Genomic DNA, 21,494 nt, shown 5'->3' on the forward strand with positions numbered 1-21,494 from the left:
AGACATGTTCAACAATATAGGCCGTCTACTGCCATGCGATGGTAGCGCTGTTATAAGCTTGATCTCTTGCAGTGCAAACACTTGCCTGGAAAAGTTGACACTCAGCAACTATAGGGTTTAATAAACTCGCCATCAAAAAGGTTGCATTAGAATAAACAGAATAAATAGAATAAACTCCACATCCAAGAGGAAAACAATAAGCCAGCTAGCAACTCCAGATACATTTGCAAGAGTATGAATGTTTATTTAGCTGTAAACGAATCACCCAACGGTAGGCTATGCACATTTGCAAGCAATGCGTGTGTGGTCAGATCTATCTGTTTCCTAGTTAGCTTGCTTCACTTCCCAGTAGACAGAGCTGACTTTCGTAAATATTATCCATAGTGTCCAGCATGGTGCTGGCACAGATCGTGCTGAGAAGTCTGAAATATGGTCAAACTAGCAAGTGCTGCACTAGGAAAATATTCTCAATCCCCTGCTGAATGAAAATTGCCCACAATTCATTAAGAAGCTCAAGCTAGCAATATCAAAGCAACTCTAACAACAGACCCACCAGTGGTTTCAAATCTGCAAATCATCAGCTGTCGCAGACAGACCCACAGACAGGAGCCAATATTAATAACCTTTACGACATGCATTTGTCAGCTAAATTACATGTTTATTCTGTGTCACTCAACTCTCATTTGTGAGTCTTGTTTGTATTCAGAGGGATATAGCTAGATTGTGTTGCTGTAGTCGTGGATGGATCAGAGGGACAGATCGGCCTAGTGCATGTTCTATGCGTCATAATTACCTGGATAAATCTTACCTGCAATTTCTTAACAATGCTGCTGTACTTAGAATTTGTAAAATCTTCATTTGTATCACTTCGAAGTGATCCAAATGACAAATTCATCTTTCATCCATTGAGATATATTTTTTTTTAAGTAACATTTTATTAGTCTGGCTTTAAACCTTTATTTTCTTACTCCGAGAGAAAGTGATCAATTCTAAACTTCACTCACAATTTCTGGATTCTATACATCACTGACTGAGCTCTATGGGAGTACATTGGTAGAGTAGAGAGTGTACTCACTGGGAAAGTGGGCGGGTACCATGACAAAGTCGTCTGTGTCACAGGAGGAGTTCTTACTGCTGCAGCCCCCTCCAGACGAGTCCTTGAGGAGGAAGCCAGGGGAATCCTGGGTAGGAGAAGCGAGTGTCTTAGTATGGACCTGCTGGACCTCAGCCAGGGACTGCTGCAGAGAGAGAAAGGAGAGAGAAAGAGAGATGTAGGAAGGAACGATGACCACAGCACTGACCCTGAACTACCCACACCGTCTATGTTTCAAACAATCAACCATCCACCATATACAGTATCACTGATAACAGACTATAATCACAAGGGTGTCATCAAATTTCACAGGCAGCAGCACATTACACTAGATTAGACAAAAAGCCCTATACCAGCCAGCAAACACAAGACCGAGCACACACTTTGACAGTATATACTGTATTTTATACCATCTATTGCATCTTGCCTATGCTGCTCTGTCATAGCTCACCCATATATTTATATATTCTTATTCCATTCCTTAGATGTGTGTGTATTAGGTAGTTGGTAGGGAATTGTTAGATGACTTGTTAGATATTGCTGCACTGTCAGAACTAGAAGCACAAGCATTTCGCTACACTCGCAAAACATCTGCTAACTGTGTGTATGTGACCAAATACAATTTGATTTGATCAACAGTAGCTCTAACCTAGTATGTTTCAGTTAACAACTGTTGGGCAATAACAGTCTATTCTGCCTATGGGTCATTAAGTCAGACAGCTGGGCCTTATCACACAGAGTTGAACACATCATCAGTGATAAGACTGAGGCCCCACGGATGAGTTACTACAGTCACCTCTGAATCACGCGGTTTACAAGATGCTTTAAACAAACACATGGTATATACACTGTATAGCATGCACACAAGCATGTATATATTGATGCACACACACACACTCACCGGTGGGGAGGCCAGGTGTGAGGTGGAAGAGCTGCTACAGGAGCTGGCTGAAGCAGAGCTGGGAAAGCACGTCATGGTCACAGCAGGAGTTGCTGTATGAAAGAAAAATATCAATATCAATTCTCAAAGTAATAAATCAGACTGTCCTCTTCATATGATAGATAGGCCAATTAAGTCAAACCCATCAAAAATCACCAAGAAAACAAGTGAAAATCAATATTGGGATGGTTTGGAGGTTTCAGTTAGGGATGGGAAGATGGATGAATAAGGACTATTAGTCACTTTTCTTCATGGACGAGCTCGCCTCCAGGAAGGGGTGACGGAAGAACTCCTCTACAATGAGAAGAGAAAAAGATTGAAAGTGAGGAACATGCTAGGGATACCCTATCAATTTGAAACATCTCTTAAATAATGAGCGTGGCCAGACTGACCAAAGTCCATGCGGTCCTTGTGGTTTCGCTGCAGAAGACCCAGCAGCAGAAGCCTCAGGGGACAGGAGGTCTCTCTGGGGATACTGGGAGGGGAAACACACAAGTCACCATGAATGCGTGATGGTACTTTACGCGTAATTCCTGCTGTAACAACTGATCAGGGGCATGTTTTGCAATTTGCCAAAAATGGTTAATTTTACAATTGTGGTAGTGAAAGCTACTAAAAGCAGTATGTGAGAGTATGATAATCAAAAGTCATTTGTAACACAGGCAATGATGAAATGTGATCTCCCACAACATTAGTACATTAAAATGGAAGCAACATTAGTGCATTAAAATGGAAGCAACATTCAACAAACAATCTCCTGTGAAAGAATAAATCTAAGAAATCTGAACCCTCGGTCTCTAAAAACAGACAGTTCGTGAACACTTACTTGGGGCTGAGGTTCTTGTTTTTCTCATAAAATAGCCGGAGGTCCTGGGGACTGCTAGCCTACGGGTACACACACACATCAAATCAAAGTTGAATGGTCGTGTACACAGATTTGCAGGTGTTATAGCAGGTGCAGTGAAATGCTTATGTTACTAGCTCCAAATGTGCATTAGAACGTCTCACAAATACAATACCATTTTTTTTATATACAGACAGAACAAATCACTTGAATGTTTGCATGTTTGCAATGTTTGCACACATATTATTTTCAGAGTGGAAAGATCTAAAGTGGAAACAGTCAGTTGACCTTTAAAAATAATTTTCTGGACAGTTTGGATTACTTGTATGTAGTTCACTCTCAGAGACAAGACACCTCTATGGTTTCCCTAAATTAGACTGTCATGTTTTGACCTACCTGAGAGCCTTAGGAAAGGCTGAATAAATAGTATTGTTGAGATAAGACGGTTTGTTTAGAAAAGTCAGTCTGTTTGGACAAGTCTGAGAGAAAACCAAAACAGATTGCTTCCATACCAGTCTGAAATATTGAAGTGCAGGCAAAGCACGTGTGTGCAAATGGCTGGGGAACGACGGCTGGCTAGTGGTCAGTTTGTTCATATGGGCAGAATATAGGGCTTGAATAAATAAAAATGTGCTGCATTCGCTGCCTTTCTTTTAAACAGAATAACCTAAATAAAACAGGGTTGGGCGAATAACTTTACAAATTTAATCCATAAGCATACATTAGAGGGTAAACTCATTTAAAACCCGTCTGAAGGTTTTCATATATTTGTTCACGTATGTCTTAAAATACATTTGTTCATATGGGCAGAATATTGTATAAAATATATATATTTTTTATAAACTGCAATCGTTGTCTTCCTTTTAGACACAGAAAATAAATCAAGGTTGGGGGAATAACGTGAAATCGATAAGCCTATTAATATATGAATATATTTCAAATGTTCACATATAAAGAAAAGTTATTTCAAGCGTGTAATAATTAATTTACTTTCAAATTGCTTCATGGAATCTAATTATCAATATAATAAAACTAGGCCTATGATAATTCCTTGACATTTGCTTCCAACCCCTTATGGCCCATCAGCGGGACAAGTCTAGCTGAGTCTATAAGAAGGTGTGTTACCGCTTTATCAAGCGTTCCTTTGATATTTTAGGCTACGCGATGAAAACACTTTTCATGGGCACACAAATCCAAAATGATTGCAAATTCAAATGCTTCTTCCTGAAAGAGTCACCTAACTTTTGTATGGTTCTTCAATAGGCTATGCCAAAGTTAATCGACTTACCTGTTGGATGCGCATTAGGTACCTGTTTAGTTAGGCCTAGTGATATTGTCAACCATCCTGGATCATCTCCTTCTGATCCAGGAAATACTTGACAGTCAAGTGACAAACAGCTGTTGTGATCTAGCATACGATGCAAAAACACCCAGTGTGGAAAACGGTGTCCAGAACATGTTGAGGTCTCATTCGCTGCGCAAGGGAAGTTGTGATCCGCGTAAGATCCAACCCAATACCCCTACATTTATGTTGATTATCTGCTATTGTCTACAGATTTACAGTAGGGTACATTTTTAATATTTAAATACTTAAAGATTTAACAGAGAAACCACCAGGGTATTACAGATTTAACAGAGAAGGCATCAAGGCAATGAGTTAATGTTTTCATATGTTTCTGTGCATGGGATTAGACACCGAGGTCGGCTACTTTGCGTGACTGTGTAGGATAGCCTAGGCTGTTGTAGGAACACCCAAAGGTATTTCCTTTCTATTATCCAGGACATTTAATGACAACAAGTTAGTAGCCTAGTGGGCTTCTAAATACATTATTTTGTGATTTTGAATGATATAAATCATGATAATGATGATGGTAACAGACAGACTCTGGTCCCTTTAATCATAAACTATTGTTACCTTGTGTCTCTGAAATCACATTTCTAATGTCATGTAACAGTCTTGAAAGGACCAAATGTCGTTGGCCTTTCACCAGATGTAATATTTTCATAAAAACAGAAGCCTATGCTACAAAGTATAATATTCTGACCATATGAATTAATTTTAGGCCATAGCCTAAAGAACAGCTACATGATTGAATGAAAAGCAGCAAATAGACAACATTGAGTATTTTATTGAAGAATGTGAAACAAACAGAAACAGGCAATATGCTACGGGGGGGGGGGTCTGTTTCTCTCTCTCCCTCTCTGAATGACCCATTTCTGAATTGAGTGGATTCATTTTAAACATTTAAACACCCTCTCTTTGAGTTGGGTATATCTGCGTATGATTGAGTCTTATATCGTTAGGACTATGGTGCTCACCTGAAACGGGGCTTTCCCTGTCAGACACTGGAACAAAATGGTTCCTATGCTCCACAGGTCAGCCTTGGCATCATAGTTCTGAGACATGATGACTTCAGGTGCCTGGTGGATACAGGAAAACATTTCAGAGTTGCCCACATCAAAAATTGGACTTAATGGCAGATAAAACATACAAATAAATACAAATGCTGTATTTAACCAGGCAAGTCAATTCAATTCTTATTTACAATGACGGCCTACCCCGGCCAAACCCAGACGACACTGGGACAATTGTGCGCCGCCCTGTGGGACTCCCAATCACGGCCGGATGTGATGCAGCCTGGATTCGAACCAGGGACTGTAGTGACGCCTCCTGCAGTGCTTTAGACCGCTGCGCCACTAGGGAGTATGACCATAGGCTGTTTGAGGGTGTGTAAGGAACTAGAAGTGCTCACCATGTACATAGGGGACCCACACAGAGTAGCAGCCATCATGTTGTTCTGAAGGTACCGTGCAAACCCAAAGTCAGCTGGAGAGAGGAATAGGAGAGAGAGGGATAGAAGGGGGAAAAGATGATTCAGCAATAAACCGGTTGGTTGTTTAGCAACAAAACCGATGCGAACACAACTATGGTGTAAAACAGACAGGGCTGGCTTAGATTGCTGATAACATATAAACTATACATCCTCTCCAAATGTTTATTGCAACAAATACATTTGTACAACGAGCACTTGTCTCTCAAATACACTGTTACAGTTGTTGATTAGCTAGCAATTTTTTGTAATATTAGCGTTGACAAGAAATCAGTCAAAACACCTCTACTAAACTATATGAAATAGTTTTAAGGTCATACCAAGAATCATTTAGCTATTTGATTTTAAGTGTTGAGACCCCTTGAAGTATCAAAATAAATATATATTATTTTTTAGGCCTTACTGCTATTAGCCCATACAAACGCATTGAATAACAGATTCACTACATGGAACAACAGATAGTGCCACTCATTTTTTCAACTGGTACCGGGGACCTTCGGACAAGTCTTGTGAGACCTGTGGGCGTCCTAAAGCAACATCTATGTGTTCGTGAGAGTCTCATCTTACCATAGAGGGGTATTAGTGTGTAGGCTAAACCGTTCGACGCTACAGACGATTTTGTGTGAAGAACAATTTTCGGGATGTCTCATGGTCTGACAAACACTGCTGTAGCTCTGTCACCTTTCACCACAGATGCAGAACTGCAACATAGGCAGATGCCTGACTGATTTTTATGGGGATTTTGTTTAATGCTAATTAGATTTGTGGGGGTGCGTACATCGACCTTTGGGGGTTAAAAAGGCTAACATTCAAGATCAATGGGCACTGAGAAATATCCACACAAAAATAAATGAGCAAGTTTCAAAAGAAGTATCAGGATTATAGCAGTCTGTTGTGAAGCATGCTTCAGTCTTCACAAAGGCAATCAATTCTGTCTGCAGGATACATGGGCTTGAGAAGGATTAATATGAGTAAGGACTAACGATGTATAAAATTCTGCTCTTCAGTCTTCAGCCCTGCACTCATTCATTCTACCTCATCCCCATACTGTTTTTATTTATTTACTTTTCTGCTCTTTTTGCACACCAATATCTCTACCTGTGCATGACCATCTGATAATTTATCACTCCAGTGTTAATCTGCAAAATAGTAATTATCCGCCTACCTCCTCATGCCTTTTGCATATATAGACTCTCTTTTTTCTACTGTGTTATTGACTTGTTAATTGTTTACACCATGTGTAACTCTGTGTTGTCTGTTCACACTGCTATGCTTTATCTTGGCCAGGTCGCAGTTGCAAATGAGAACTTGTTCTCAACTAGCCTACCTGGTTAAATAAAGGTGGAAAATTAAAAAAATAATAATAATAATAATCTTCACAGCTATAAGCTTGAACACGTCTCTATCATTTATATGATGCATTACTGAGCATGTGCACACACACCCCCCTACCTATCTTGATGCAGGTGTTGGTAGAGTGGGACTTGCGTCCTGCGGGGTAGGAGAGCAGAATGTTCTGTGGTTTGAGGTCTCTGTGAATGATCCCCTTGGCCTGCAGCACCCTCATGGCCCCGGCTATCTGCTGCAGGAACACTCGGATAGTGTCCTCACTCAGGGTGCCCTTGGCTAGGGGTGGAGGGGTGGGACAGGACAGACTGACATTAAGGGAAAATAAAATACTCCACCTTATTTGACTATCAAAAGTATGTAAATGACCTTATTTTTCAATACTGAACTTTCTTTTTGGTGCCATTTGACTGTCGTGTGGTTAGCCTTGCTTCACAGACCATAACAAGCATGTTCATTTCACTTCCAAATGTAACGGCAAAAACAGGCCCAGACGAGGCATCGTCTCTCATTCCACCTTCCTCTAGCTCTCACCCCACTGACCTCTCTCTCCAATCACTTCCCTGGCCCAGAGATGGTGTCATAATCCCTCCCTCCCCCTTAGTTGTCTGTGGAAGTCAGACAGCGTGCCCCCCTTGCATCCTAACAGAAACACCAGACCTGTTCCTGTTCCCCAGCAGCCTATCAAAACACAGCTTCCCTGTAGCCTGGGACTGGAGTCTAAATAAACAAGCAGCCTAGGGAGGGCCTAAACTTCCTGTGCTAAATTCAGAGGCCTGGTTGCTTCAGCCCACACCCTCATTACCCACCATTACATCATCCCAGCTTTCATTTTCACTTTGCCAACATACTCTAATACTCTGCCTTGATGCTCTAGGTGACTTTCAATATACCCAGCTTTTTCCACACACAAGCTGGCTCCAGTCACTGTGTGCTCTGAAACCTTCCCCCATTTCACTGAGTGCTCTGAAACCTTCCCCCACTGAATTTGTCACACTATGTGCTTCCCCCATTTCATTGAGTGCTCTGAAACCTTCCCCCACCGAATTTGTCACACTATGTGCTTCCCCCATTTCATTGAGTGCTCTGAAACCTTCCCCCATTTCATTGAGTGCTCTGAAACCTTCCCCCATTTCATTGAGTGCTCTGAAACCTCCCCCCACTTCATTGAGTGCTCTGAAACCTTCCCCCATTTCACTGAGTGCTCTGAAACCTTCCCCCACTGAATTTGTCACACTATGTGCTACAGAGGCCCAACTGAAGGAAAGCAAGCAATTCTAATGAGAGCTTCTCTGGGCTTTTGACAGATGAAATAGTCCACTTACAGTGTAGATAGTCCGCCAGGTCCCCACCATTGCAGTACTAGAGAAAGATAGAGAGATGAAAGGGAATGACATTAGGAGACATACAATCAGCAGAGAGCAACACACACAGAGGTTGAATTGCTGAAGAAACATTAAAGGCTTTAAATGCCTGACATTACCCTCAATCAAATTACATTTTTTAGCAAATGTACAAAGTTTTAGTCGGGGACAGCCCTAATGGGGATAGATACATAATACTCCTCACTAAGGAGGTGTGTGAGAGAGAGAGGGGTGGCGGCTAACTGAATGACCCTGATGGTGCAGCATTAATATGAATGAAGCCTGGTCATTGGGTGGGGTACGTTTTGACTCCTTTGTATAACCCTGAACAGGTTTTGTCTTGTGTCACTTCACTCTGTAAGACATACAAGTTCCCTTTTAACAAGAAAGCTAGAGAAACAGTCAAGTTCAGCAGGAATTGGGTCTTTTATTTTGTTAAGCTACTGAGGTGTTTAGTCAGAACCCTCATAGATGGAGGGCGGTTAAGTTGACATGACCCAATGGAAACCATGAAACCTACTAGCCTACAGTGGCAAGAAAAAGTATGTGAACCTTTTGGAATTACCTGGATTTCTGCATAAATTGGTCATAAAAACAAAATCTTCATCTAAGTCACAACCATAGACAAACACAGGGTGCTTATACAAATAACACACAAATGATTATATTTTTCTTGTCTATATTTAATACATAATTTAAACATTCACAGTATAGGTTGTAAAAAGTATGTGAACCCCTAGGCTAATGACATCTCCAAAAGCTAATTGGAGTCAGGAGTCAGCTAACCTGGAGTCCAATCAATGAGACGAGATTGGAGATGTTGGTTAGAGCTGCCCTGCTCTATAAAAAACCCTCACAAAACTTGAGTTTGCTATTCTCAAGAAGCATTGCATGACGTGAACCATGCCTAGAACAAAATAGATTAAGATTAAGAATTGTTGACTTGCATAAAGCTGGAAAGGGTTACAAAAGTATCTAAAAGCCTTGATATTCATCAGTCCACAGTAAAAAAAAATATATATAAATGGAGAAAGTTCAGCACTGTTGCTACTCTCCCTAGGAGTGGCCGTCCTGCAAAGATGACTGCAAGAGCACAATGCAGAATGCTAAATGAGGTTAAGAAGAATCCTAGTGTCAGCTAAAGACTTACAGAAACCTCTGGAACATGATAACATCTCTGTTGACAAGTCTACGATACATAAAACACTAAACAAGAATGGTGTTCGTGAGAGGACACTACGGATGAAGCCACTGCAGTCCAAAAAACAAAACAACGTCTGAAGTTAGCAAAATAACTCTGGATGTTCTACAGCGCTACTGGCAAAATATTCTTTGACAGATTACACTAAAGTTGAGTTGTTTGGAAGGAACACACAACACTATGTGTGGAGAAAAAAAAAGGCACAGCACAACAACCTCATCCCAACTGTAAAGTATGGTGGAGGGAGCATCATGGGTTGGGTCTGCCTTGCTGCCTCAGGGCCTGGACAGCTGCTATCATCAACAGAAAAATGACTTCCCATGTTTATCAATACATTTTGCAGGGGAATGTAAGGTTGTCTGCCTGCCAATTGAAGCTCAACAGAAGTTGGGTGATGCAACAGGACAACGACCCAAAACACAGAATGGCTTCAACAGAAGAAAATACACCTTCACCTCATCCCGATTTGAGATGCTGTGGCTTGACTTCAAGAGAGCGGTTCACACCATATAACCCAAGAATATTGCTGAATTTAAACAGTTTTGTAAAGAGGAATGGTCCAAAATTCCTCCTGACCGTTGTGCAGGTCTGATCCACAACTACAGACAACGTTTGGTTGAGGTTATTGCTGCCAAAAAGAAGGTCAACCAGTTATTAAATCCAAGGGTTCACATACTTTTCTCACCCTGCAGTGTGAATGTTTACACAGTGTGTTCAATAAAGACATGAAAACATATCATTGTTTGTGTAGTATTAGTTTAGAGACTGTTTGTCTATTGCTGTGACTTAGATGAAGATCAGATCAAATTTTATGACCAATTTATGCAGAAATCCAGGTAATTCTAAAGGGTTCACATACGTTTTCTTGCCACTGTAAATAGGTTTGTAAAATTCTGGGACGTTTCAATAAATTCCCTTTTTTCCCCCAGAAATCCATGTTGGAGGATTCCTGTTTTCCTGCATATACCAACCCTCCTGATTCCTCCAAATGGGATTTTGGGAAACCAGGGAATTATAGAAAGTTCCCCGAATTGTTCAACCCTAAGCCTAACTGAACACAATAGCTGTCCTGAGGTCTGATTGTAATTTGATTAGGCACAACCGAGGATCTGTAGCTTTTTTCCCCTTCTTTATACAGAAGTTAATTCTCTCCCCAATGCACATGTCTCCTGCGAGCCAAAGGACCTAGCTAATTACAGTCTCAGTAAGGGTCGAGTTAGAGCAGGGGTGCTTATGTCGAACAAGCTTACCTCCATGACCAGGTACACAGAACTGGCCGTTTCCTAGAGAGAGACAAACACACACAAGTCAGGGTGGGTGCAGAGGACAAAAAGGAAAGAGCAATACATCCAGGTGTCGGAGGTTTTCGCATGTCAACACTTTGGCCACTTGGAACAATCGGATCTGTGACAATGTGTTATGGAGCAGGAGTTGATGAAGGCACACACCTACTTGTGCTCTGTGACTTAAGTAAAAAGTCATTGCTTCACTGGAGTAGGTAGGGTAAATTAAGAAAGATGACTTCTAAACAGGGACATTTGTAGAGAAGAATATGTAATCAAAAAATGTATGTTAGTCAAATTAAAGTCTACCTCACTGGAACTTACATCTTCTTTGACATAATCCACTACAATGACAACTGGCTTTTTAAGTTGTTTGAGCTCAAACCAAAGATAGAAGCAACGGCACATCACTACACTAAGTCCCTGGGCCATCCATGCTGAGCTAACAGTATGGGCCGTGTTTGCCTGGGGGTCACAGAGGTTAGTGCAGACCAGGAGTGGGGAAGAGTTCAGAGGGTCCCCCTGTTGTGACAGATAAAGTGTGAACCATGTTAAAGCGATTATCTGAGTAATCACGCTCATTCAGCTAAAGGTGGAGAGGATCAACATCTAGCAAGCTAACCTCTACAGGGTTCTCCAGTACTGCTGCCTTCAGCACAAGTAGCACACCGATAGAACTGAGCTCATCATAGAACATATTGGGAGCAAGGCTTAACCTGACTAATTAAAATTCAGAAGCACCATGAATGTGCCACAGAGCCATATGAATATGGGGGCTGCCTGCATGACACACAAACAGGAAAGTTCAATTTAGAAACGGATAGGCTCGTCTTCTCCCATAGCAACAGTTGGCATGTCAAGAGTATAATGGATTATAAAGCACTGTAATTAAAAATTACTGTATGCAGTGTCTGAGCGTTCATTTCAGAGAGGCATCTGCATTAAAGCTAATTGGGTTTTTGTGGGGGGACAGCTTGACTTGGTTGACAAAGGCAATATTGGACCACCAGGGAGGTTCACTGTTAAAGAGATGGTACAAGTCTATTGTCTGAAACCAAAACAAATTATCTTCCAAAGCACAAACAAACAATTAGAGTTGTACGCCATATTAGGCCCACCTCAGTAGCTTGTAGGGCTGTGACGATACCAGTATCAGAATATATTAAAACAAGAAGCAGACCAAACTCTGTGGTCCTTTAAAAACCTGCTGTATGTCAAATATTGTGTGCTACATAGCTTGGAAAATACATAAAATGTGACCCTGGATGACAACATAATGTTTGTTTCCAACATTAGGGCTGTTTTCCTAAAGAAGTTAAATCAGCCTGTTTTGTTTCCTTGCCACGATACTAACGAGTATCACGATACTGGTATCGTCCAGGCCCTAGTAGCTTGGCTGCTCTTTGACACTGAAAACAAATGGGCATTACTGAGCCCTGGCAACCATTTTTTTTCTCTACGTTTTACCAACAGCTTGTCAGCCATGGCACATGCCTTATGAAAACAAGACAGTGCAGCACACTTCAAAAAGCCCTTCACATAGAAACAGATGACCCTGCTCTTTCTCCATGTCTAGGTCTCTTTCGACAGCCAATCAGAGCTAGAGTACTGGCTGATCTCAGAGTTAACTACTGCTGAGTCAAAGCTTCTGAAGTTGTTTTTTTGGCCAGATAGCAGCCAGCCATCTGGTTTCCATTGTACTTTGCCAGGCAGGCAGGGACAGAGATACAGTATGTCTGCCCAAGGTGGTTTTGGCTTACTGACCTGCTAGCATATCCTGTTTATGACAACCAGCATACAATAGAAAATGATGCATACAGCGCTCCTCCCCAATGCTACGTGCCAAGAGGAGTGTAGGCCTACATGCCAGCCAGGTGTTAACACATGCCAACACAGGAGCTTAACACAGGGCATGGCTTTTCTTCTCCACACACCACGCCACTCACATGTAGCAAGGAGCCCAGTGAACTGCAGCACATATCATGCAGGGATGCACAGAACTGTGTTTACCTCACAGGTCAAACATACATGTATGTTTGCCCAGAGGCCTAAATCAGCCTAGCCTCGAAAATTACCAGACTGTAGCGAAACAGAATGTAAACTTCCGAGATTTCTGGATGGTTTTACGAGGTTAACTGCAGCAAAGGTAAATACAAAACCTATCTTATAGAAATACTGTAGCATGAAATATAGTAAGACTTTGAAGCTGGTGGAATAGGAAAAGACAAGGCAAGCCTAATGATCTAGATCAGGGATGTGCAACTTTGATGGGGGCGGAGTCCCACAAATAATCTGAACTCATCACAAGGGGCCGCAGTTGCTCGCGGGTCTGCGTACCCGCATCCTGAAATATTTGTAGTTTTTAATATATTGGTGTGAGACTAACAAAATCAATGGGGGCCCCGACAATGAGGGGCCTCAACAATGATAACAAATTTAGATAGCTAGTAATCCCAAAAATGTTAGCTGACATGGGCTAATTGACCGACATAAGAGTAAAACTGCTGATGCACAACCAAATTTCGAAATTGCAACTTGTGTTCTCGTCACTTCCTGTTGAACGCAGAACTAAGGAGAGCTCGGTTTGTTGTTTTGGAAAAGTTTGTAGTATAGGAACAAATTGAAAGGCTATTGAAAAAATGTGGAAACTAAATCGAATCAAATGTTATTAGTCACATGCGCCAAAAACAACCTTACAGTGAAATGCTTACATACAAGCACCTAACCAACAATGCAGTTTCAAAAATGTGAATAAGAAATAAAAGGAACAAGTAATTAAAGAGCAGCAGTAAAATAACAATAGCGAGACTATATACATGGGGTACCGGTACAGAGTCAATGTGCGGGGGTACCAGTTAGTCGAGGTAATTGAGGTAATATGTACATGTAGGTTTGATTAGATGTTCATGAGTCTTAGGGCTTGGGGGGGTAGAAGCTGTTTAGAAGCCTCTTGGACCTAGACTTGGCACAGCTTGTCATGCGGTAGCAGAGAGAAGTCTATGAATAGGGTGGCTGGAGTATTTGACAATGTTAAGGGCCTTCCTCTGACACCGCCTGGTATAGAGGTCCTGGATGGCAGGAAGCTTGGCTCCAGTGATGTACTGGGCCGTGTGCACTACCATCAGTAGGGCCTTGCGGTCGGAGGCCGAGGAGTTGCCATACCAGGCAGTGATGCTCTCGATGGTGCAGCTGTAGAACTTTCAGGATCTGAGGACCCATGCCTAATCTTTTCAGTCTCCCGAGGGGGAATAGGTTTTGTTGTGCCCTCTTCACGACTGTCTTGGTGTGCTTGGACCAAGTTAGTTTGCTGGTGATGTGGACACCAAAGAATTTGAAGCTCTCAACCTGCTCCACTACAGCCCTGTCGATGAGAATGGGGGCATGCTCGGTCCTGCTTTTCCTGTAGTCCACAATCATCTCCTTGGTCTTGATCACGTTGCGGGAGAGGTTGTTGTCCTGGCACCACACGACCTCCTCCCTCTGTGATTAGGCCTACCATTGATGTGTCATCGGAAAACTTAATGATGGTGTTGGAGTTGTGCCTGCCTGTGCAGTCATGAGTGAACAGGGAGTACAGGAGGGGACTAAGCACACACCCCTGAGGGGCCCCCCATGTTGAGGATCAGTGTGGCAGATGTGTTGTTACCTACCCTTACCACCTGGGGGCGGCCCGTCAGAAAGTCCAGGATCCAGAGGGAGGTGTTTAGTCCCAGTGTCCTTAGCTTATTGATGAGATTTGAGGGCACTGTGGTGCTGAATGCTGAGCTGTAGTCAATGAACAGCATTCTCACATAGGTGTTCCTTTTGTCCAGGTGGGAAAGGACAGTGTGGAGTGCAATAGAGATTGCATCATCTCTGGATCTGCAAATTGGAGTGGGTCTAGGGTATCTGGGATAATGGTATTAATGTGAGCCATGACCAGCCTTTCAAAGCACTTCATGGCTACAGATGTGAGCGCTACGGTCGGTATTCATTTAGGCAGGTTACCGTAGTGTTCTTGGGCACAGGGACTATGGTGGTCTGCTTAAAACATGTATTACAGACTTGGACAGGGAGAGGTTAAAAAGGTCAGTGAAGACACTTGCCAGCTGGTCAGCGCAGGCTCGCAGTACACGCCCTTGTAATTGATGAAGCCAATGCCTGAAGTGGTGTACTTCTCAATGCCATCGGAAGAATCCTGGGACATATTCCAGTCTGTGCTAGCAAAACAGTCCTGTTGCTTAGCATCTGCTTCATCTGACCACTTTTTTATTGACCAAGTCACTGGTGATTCCTGCTTTAATATTTGCTTGTAAGCAGGAATCAGGAGGATAGAATTATGGTCAGATTTGCCAAATGGAGGGTGAGGGAGAGCTTGGTACGCGTCTCTGTTTGTGGAAAAAAGACGGTCCAGAGTTTTCCCCCCTCTGGTTGCACATTAGTTTCCCTGCATTAAAGTCCCTGACCACTAGAAGCGCCGCCTCTGGATGAGCGGTTTCCTGTTTGCTTATAGCAGACCACAGCTCATTGAATGCGGTCTTAGTGCCAGCATCAGTCTGTGGTGGTATACGCAAAATACAGATGAAAACTCTAGGTAGATAGTGTGGTCTACAGCTTATCATAAGATACTCTAACGCATGCGAGCAAAACCTCGACACTTCCTTAGATATCTAGCACCAGCTGTTGTTTACATATATACATAGTTTCCCCCCCTTGCCTTACCAGACGCCGCGGTTCTATCCTGCCGATACAGTGTATAACCAGCCAGCTGTATGTTGATATTGTTGTCGTTCAGCCACGACTCCGTGAAGTCTAAGAAATGTGTTTTTAATGTCACGTTGGTAGGTTAAACATCCTTGTAGGTCGGCAATTCCCCCCCCAATGATGCATGCATGTTAACTAGTAGAACAGAAGGCAGTGGGGGTTTACTCGATCGCCTATGAATTCTCAGAAGGCAGCCTGACCTCTGTCCTCTTTTTCTCCATCTTCTCTTCAAGCAAATGACAGGGATTTGGGCCTATTCCTAGGAAAGCAGTATGTCCTTCACGTCGGGCTCGTCGGACTTGTTAAAGGAAAAAAAAGCATCTGCCAGTTTGTGGTGAGTAATCGCTGTTCTGATGTCAATTTTGTAAATTTAGTGAGGGAGAGGTGTAAAAATAATTTTTAGCGATCAATAATGGCAACCCTCCTGGCATTGACAACTGAACGCTCAACTAAGAAAAGCCAACTGACATTAACTCCTGAGGTGCTGACCTGTTGCAACCTCTACAACCACTGATTAGTATTTGACCCTGCTGGTCATCTATGAACGTTTGAACATCTTGAAGATGTACTCTTAGAATATCTGCACGGCACAGCGAAAAGGGGATTGTCAACCCCTCAGAGCCTGGTTCATCACTAGGTTTCTTCCTAGCCACTGTGCTTCAACATCTGTATTGCTTGCTGTTTGGGGTTTTAGGCTGGGTTTCTGTATAGGCACTTTGTGAAATCTGCTGATGTAAAAAAGGACTTAGCTTTATAAAGTGATTTAGGTAGCAGTGGTTTAATTACAATCCTTACCATCCCCAGTTTTATGTGACTCCATAGGAAAACAAATCAAACGCATCATATACCTGAGAACACAGTTTGCATGGCTGCCTAGGCTGCGGCTCAGAGGACAGGTGTAAACATGGCAGGCTGCTGTATTGGCTTAGCACTGTGACAACACAAACCTCTGACTACTGGAACACGCCTGTATGAGATCATCTTCAATCATCGCCACTTAGAGCCATATGGTTTCATAGTGGGACCACAGAAAGATGGCTACCAACACCCTTCAGTGGGATGTGACATTCCAGTTTCTGGAACCATTTTTACCACCTGACCGTGACCTTGTTATTGCTTGAGGCGGAAAGGATCGTCAAATGAACTAATGTGTCTTAAAATTAGCACAGATCAAGCTACACTGGGTCGGGCCAATTTGTGTTGTAAGATGTGGATATTTTGAAGCTGCTCCAGTATTCATGATTGTCAATTTTTTCATGTGTAGGAAGACCATGAATAATAAAAATGTAGATCATTGGCAAAAAGTTTTTTATAATAATATTGTAATGAAACAGGCAGGGAGCAGGCACTTTGACCTTCTAGCCCGAAGTCCAGCGCGCTATCAACTGTGCCCCAAAAGCATGCTCAAGCGACAGAGTTGATATCCGCGATTATAAACCCAGGGTCGTTACAATATAAACAGGCCTATGATCAAACTTTGGTCACAATCAGCAAGTGATGTAACAAAGATTAAATTAACAGAAGTGGGTCAAAATTAGAATTTCCACCAACACGCACAAATGCTCTTCTTGGCTGATATGACAACTGGGACATGGAAGAACAACATGACACGCTTTAAACTTAGTATAAACAGAAGTTCAAACTCCATAGTAGAAATCTTGCCCTGTCCACACATTTCTTAAAAATGTATTTGGTTTAATAATACATACCTGAAAGTCATGTAATGCAACAATGTTTTCATGTTTTAGTTCCTGGGGAAAATAAACAGGAAATGTTAGTTCTTTGCAAATAAAAACTCAATTTGAGTGAACATATGGAAATGATTGAATATACTACATCAAAAATAAAACTGGTTGCCTTACCTTGAGAATTTTGATCTCTTTCCCCAGAAGGGTCTGAGACTTTGCCAAGTTCTTCTTGTTTATGCATTTCACGGCCACCTCCCAGTCGTGTTTCTAAAGACAGACAAACAAGAATGATGAATTATAATGCAGTTTGACTAGAATTTTCTGGATGCCTGTAAGGCTGTTTAAAGAATGTTAATAGGTGAAATGCATGGAACATAAAATAGTGAAAGTGGTAAGGTAGCCTACTATATAGCGAAGGAATTACCCATGGACACAGGACTTAAATCCTTAGTTACCTACTAGCTATAAGAGGCATGGTGACAACATATAGAGGAATGTATAGCAGGCTTGGCTCCATTTTCCCATGGACCAGAATCCTCCCTCAGCATGAAGTGTGTTGATGTTGGACAGACATGTCTCAGCATGCCTTTGTGGTCAATACTTACATTTGGTCTTTTGGAATAGCAATTTTTCCCCTCTTTATCATTTCACAACACCCTACCCACCCACTTCAACATAAAATTATAATTCTAGCCTAGATGTTAGACCATCACAAACCCACCGCCCAAACTGTTAAAGAAAAATACTAATGTATGTTCATAATACACTTGTAATAAATTATCATCATGAGACTCAAAAGATCACATTTCATCTGCAAATGGCTGTTGATATTTTTCATCATCAACCCAGACGATCACATCCTTCAGCTGCCAGGCCTCTCGATTTAAGGTCGTACTAAAACAACATCAGAGCAAATTCTACAAACGTAGGAGAAACATGATGAACAATGCATACGGGAAGACTTAATTTGAATAATAGCTAAATTGATACAATCTTGTTAGATCTAGAAAAAATACATTAAAACACGTTTAAAAAAATGCCACATCGTCGCCTCACCTCTCTATTCCTGCCTTTGAACACCACCGCAAATGCACCGTGTCCTATCAAATCCTTCCTGCTAAACTCGAATTTCCCCACGGTTTCCATCGCTCCAGAACCTCAGGGTTTTATTTTGAGGTAAAATGAAAAGCGTTGCAGGGTTGCAGATCTCTCTCGGATGTCCCTTTCTCCTCCGTGAAGTAGGCACAGCTGGAAAGTTCACCTCGTCTTTCGATTGCCATTGGCTGCCTTCCTGAGAAAGAACGATTTTCTTCTCGCATGTTTAGCTAACGTATGGAAAGGAGTCTGCCTCCTTTCAACAATATACGAGTCCCATGTTTCTTTGTTATGGTAGTTAGCTAGCTAGCACAACTGACGCAGTGTTTACAAAGATACTAACTCCAATGTAGACTGGCTAGGTAGCTGCTAGCTTAAATATCCACCTTAAAAACAGAAGCCTCGGTTTTGTTTGTATACGGAGGAAATCGTTGGCTCCATTGCAACCCGTTCAATAATGTGTTGTAATTTGTTCCAACGCAAGTTCACGATAATTAGGCTAGCGGCATCTCGTAATAATTTAAATGGACTTGAGTAGTAGTTATTTTTTCTTTGCAGAGCAATCCTCGTATCAATGGTGGTCTCTAAAAAGCCTCCAGTTACTCTCCAAGCCCCGAAATGTTGCGCAGGCGCACGAACTTAAAGCTTTAATTTAAAGAGAGGTGTCACATCGGTGTTCTGTTGTTGCCTACTCTACTGCATGTAACCACGTAAATACTATACCACCTCCTACACTATAGAGTACAACGGTATGAGCCATATCACCCATTACACCTAGCGGCCAAACAGGTAAATGGTTCCAATCGTTTTTCCACCATTAATTTTTCTCATAAGGGATTATAGAAAAAAAGGGCTGTGTTTTGTGTAGGCTTTTCCTCGGGTGACGTTTTGACACATGTAAATCTCTCTAGGACAAGGTCACATTTATCAATATATTTACCTCCGAAAAATGAAACGCTAATTAGCTGCTAATGTGGCTATCAAATCAAATTTTATTGGTCACATATTTAGCAGATGTTATTGCGGGTGAAGCGAAATCCTTGTGTTCCTAGCTCCAACAGTACAGTAATATCTAACAATTCACAACAATACACACAAATCGCAAAATAAGAATTTGTTCTTAACTGACTTGCCTAGTTAAATAAAGGTAAAATAAAAATAAAAAGTGGAATTTATAAATATTAGAATGAGCAATATCGAAGTGTCATTGACTAAAATACAGTAGAATATAATACAGTATATACATATGAAATGAGTAAAGCAGTATGTAAACATTATTAAAGTGACTAGTGTTCCATGTCTATGTATATAGGACCGCAGCCTCTAAGGTGCAGGGTTGAGTAACCCTGTTTTTCAGAATTTATTTCCCATATTTGATGCACCTGTACTGACCTCGCCTTCTGGATGATAGCGGGGTGAACAGGCCGTGGCTCGGGTGGTTGATGTCCTTTTATGATCTTTTTGGCCTTCCTGTGACATCGGTTGCAATAGGTGTCCTGGAGGGCAGGCAGTGTGCCCCCGGTGATGCGTTGGCCTGCCTGCAACACCCTCTGGAGAGCCCTGCGGTTGCGGGCGGTGCAGTTGCAGTTCCAGGCGGTGATGCAGCCCGACAGGATGCTCTCAATTGTGCATCTGTAAACGTTTGTGAGGTTCTTAAGGGCCAAGCCAAATTTCTTCAGTCTGAGGTTGAAGAGGCACTGTTGAGCCACACTCTCTATGGGGGTGGACCATTGCAGATCGTCAGTGATGTGTATGCCGAGGAACTTGAAGCTTTCCACCTTCTCCGCTTTTTCCTGAAGTCCAGCATCAACTCCTTCGTTTTGTTGACGTTGAAGGAGAGGTTATTTTCCTGGCAACACTCCGCCAGGGCCCTCAACTCGTCATTGTTGGTAATCAGGCCTACTATGGTTGTGTCGTCTGCAAACTTGATGATTGAGTTGGAGGCATGTGTGGCCAAGCAGTCATGGGTAAACAGGGTGTACAGGAGGGGGCTGAGTACGCACCCTTGTGGAGGCCCTGTGTTGAGGATCTGTGAAGTAGAGGTGTTGTTTCCTACCTTCACCACTTGGGGGCGGCCCGTCAAGAAGTCCAGGACCCAGTTGCACAGGGCAGGGTTCAGACCCAGGGCCCCGCGCTTGATGATGAGCTTGGAGGGTGCTATGGTGTTGAAGGCTGAGCTATAGTGAATGAACAGCATTTCTCTTGTCGAGGTGGGATAGGGCAGTGTGCAGTGCAATGGGGATTGCATCGTCTGTGGATCTATTGGTGCGGTAAGCACATTTAAATGGTTCTAAGGTGTCAGGTAAGGTAGAGGTGATATGATCCTTAATTAACTAGCCTATCAAAGCACTTCATGATGACAGAAGTGTGTGCTACGGGGCGATTGTCATTTAGTTATTAAAGTACTACGAATGCCATGATGATCTGGACGAGACTGCCCAATCGAGACAAAGGTAAGATTCTATGGATTAACTATCTAATGTTAGCTAAATGTAGTAATTAATAAATTGGCTACATTTCAACTGTCTTGTGCAAGTTTTAAATTGACACAATACCTGGTAGCAAAGGTGTAAACTAGAGATGACGTGCAGGAGCTTGCAGGTATTTGTAGTTTTCCATGCTTTTTCAAATCAAACGATGTCTACGTTGATGCTAATTAGCATTTTAGAATCTGAGAGTAAATAGAGCCGAATATATTGATAAAAGTTACCTTGTCATAGAGAGATTTAAATGGGTATCAAAAGGTCATGCCAAGGTAACCCTACACAAAACACTGCCCTTATTTTAAACGTTTCTAAAATCCCCTATGGGAAAAATGAATGGTGGAAAAACGATTGGAACCCTGTTTGACCAGTAGGTTTTATAGGTATTATGAAACCTCCAATGTGGAGCTATAGTCCACCTAGTCCTAGCCAATACCAGTAGTTAGACTACAATAGGCTGTTGTCTTTGATAGCAGAGCTGATGTCGAGTCTTATTATGGGTCTTATTATTATTATAGTAAAAGCACACATTTTATGGAATCTTATAACACAAGTGTAATAATAACATTATGGCACCATGTG

The 21,494-nt window shown here is 42.1% G+C and overlaps 1 protein-coding gene across 10 annotated transcripts in view; it reads right to left on the minus strand.

The window, feature by feature from the left end:
• ulk1b (unc-51 like autophagy activating kinase 1) overlaps positions 1-19,199 on the minus strand; it is a 35,284-nt gene extending 16,085 nt beyond the window's left edge. For 3 of the 10 annotated variants that reach the window (XM_036977161.1, XM_021602284.2, XM_021602283.2), the window contains exons 1-13: positions 18,391-19,193; positions 17,509-17,601; positions 17,356-17,397; positions 10,871-10,903; positions 8,381-8,417; positions 7,161-7,334; positions 5,631-5,704; positions 5,197-5,298; positions 2,860-2,918; positions 2,426-2,508; positions 2,277-2,327; positions 1,995-2,086; positions 1,076-1,238 (exon numbers count right to left, since the gene is read on the minus strand). In XM_036977161.1, coding sequence (XP_036833056.1) covers positions 1,076-1,238; positions 1,995-2,086; positions 2,277-2,327; positions 2,426-2,508; positions 2,860-2,918; positions 5,197-5,298; positions 5,631-5,704; positions 7,161-7,334; positions 8,381-8,417; positions 10,871-10,903; positions 17,356-17,397; positions 17,509-17,601; positions 18,391-18,480 — 1,093 coding nt within the window. In that variant the 5' untranslated portion in view covers positions 18,481-19,193. Of the gene's footprint in view, positions 1-1,075; positions 1,239-1,994; positions 2,087-2,276; positions 2,328-2,425; positions 2,509-2,859; positions 2,919-5,196; positions 5,299-5,630; positions 5,705-7,160; positions 7,364-8,380; positions 8,418-10,870; positions 10,904-17,355; positions 17,398-17,508; positions 17,602-17,793; positions 18,067-18,390 lie in introns of those variants that run through there. The other 7 variants (XM_021602286.2, XM_021602288.2, XR_002473462.2 and 4 more) reach the window with 6 other exon arrangements.
• Between the last annotated feature and the right edge of the window lie 2,295 nt (positions 19,200-21,494).

Source organism: Oncorhynchus mykiss, chromosome 5 (genome assembly GCF_013265735.2).
Source record: "Oncorhynchus mykiss isolate Arlee chromosome 5, USDA_OmykA_1.1, whole genome shotgun sequence".
Lineage (NCBI taxonomy): Eukaryota > Metazoa > Chordata > Actinopteri > Salmoniformes > Salmonidae > Oncorhynchus > Oncorhynchus mykiss.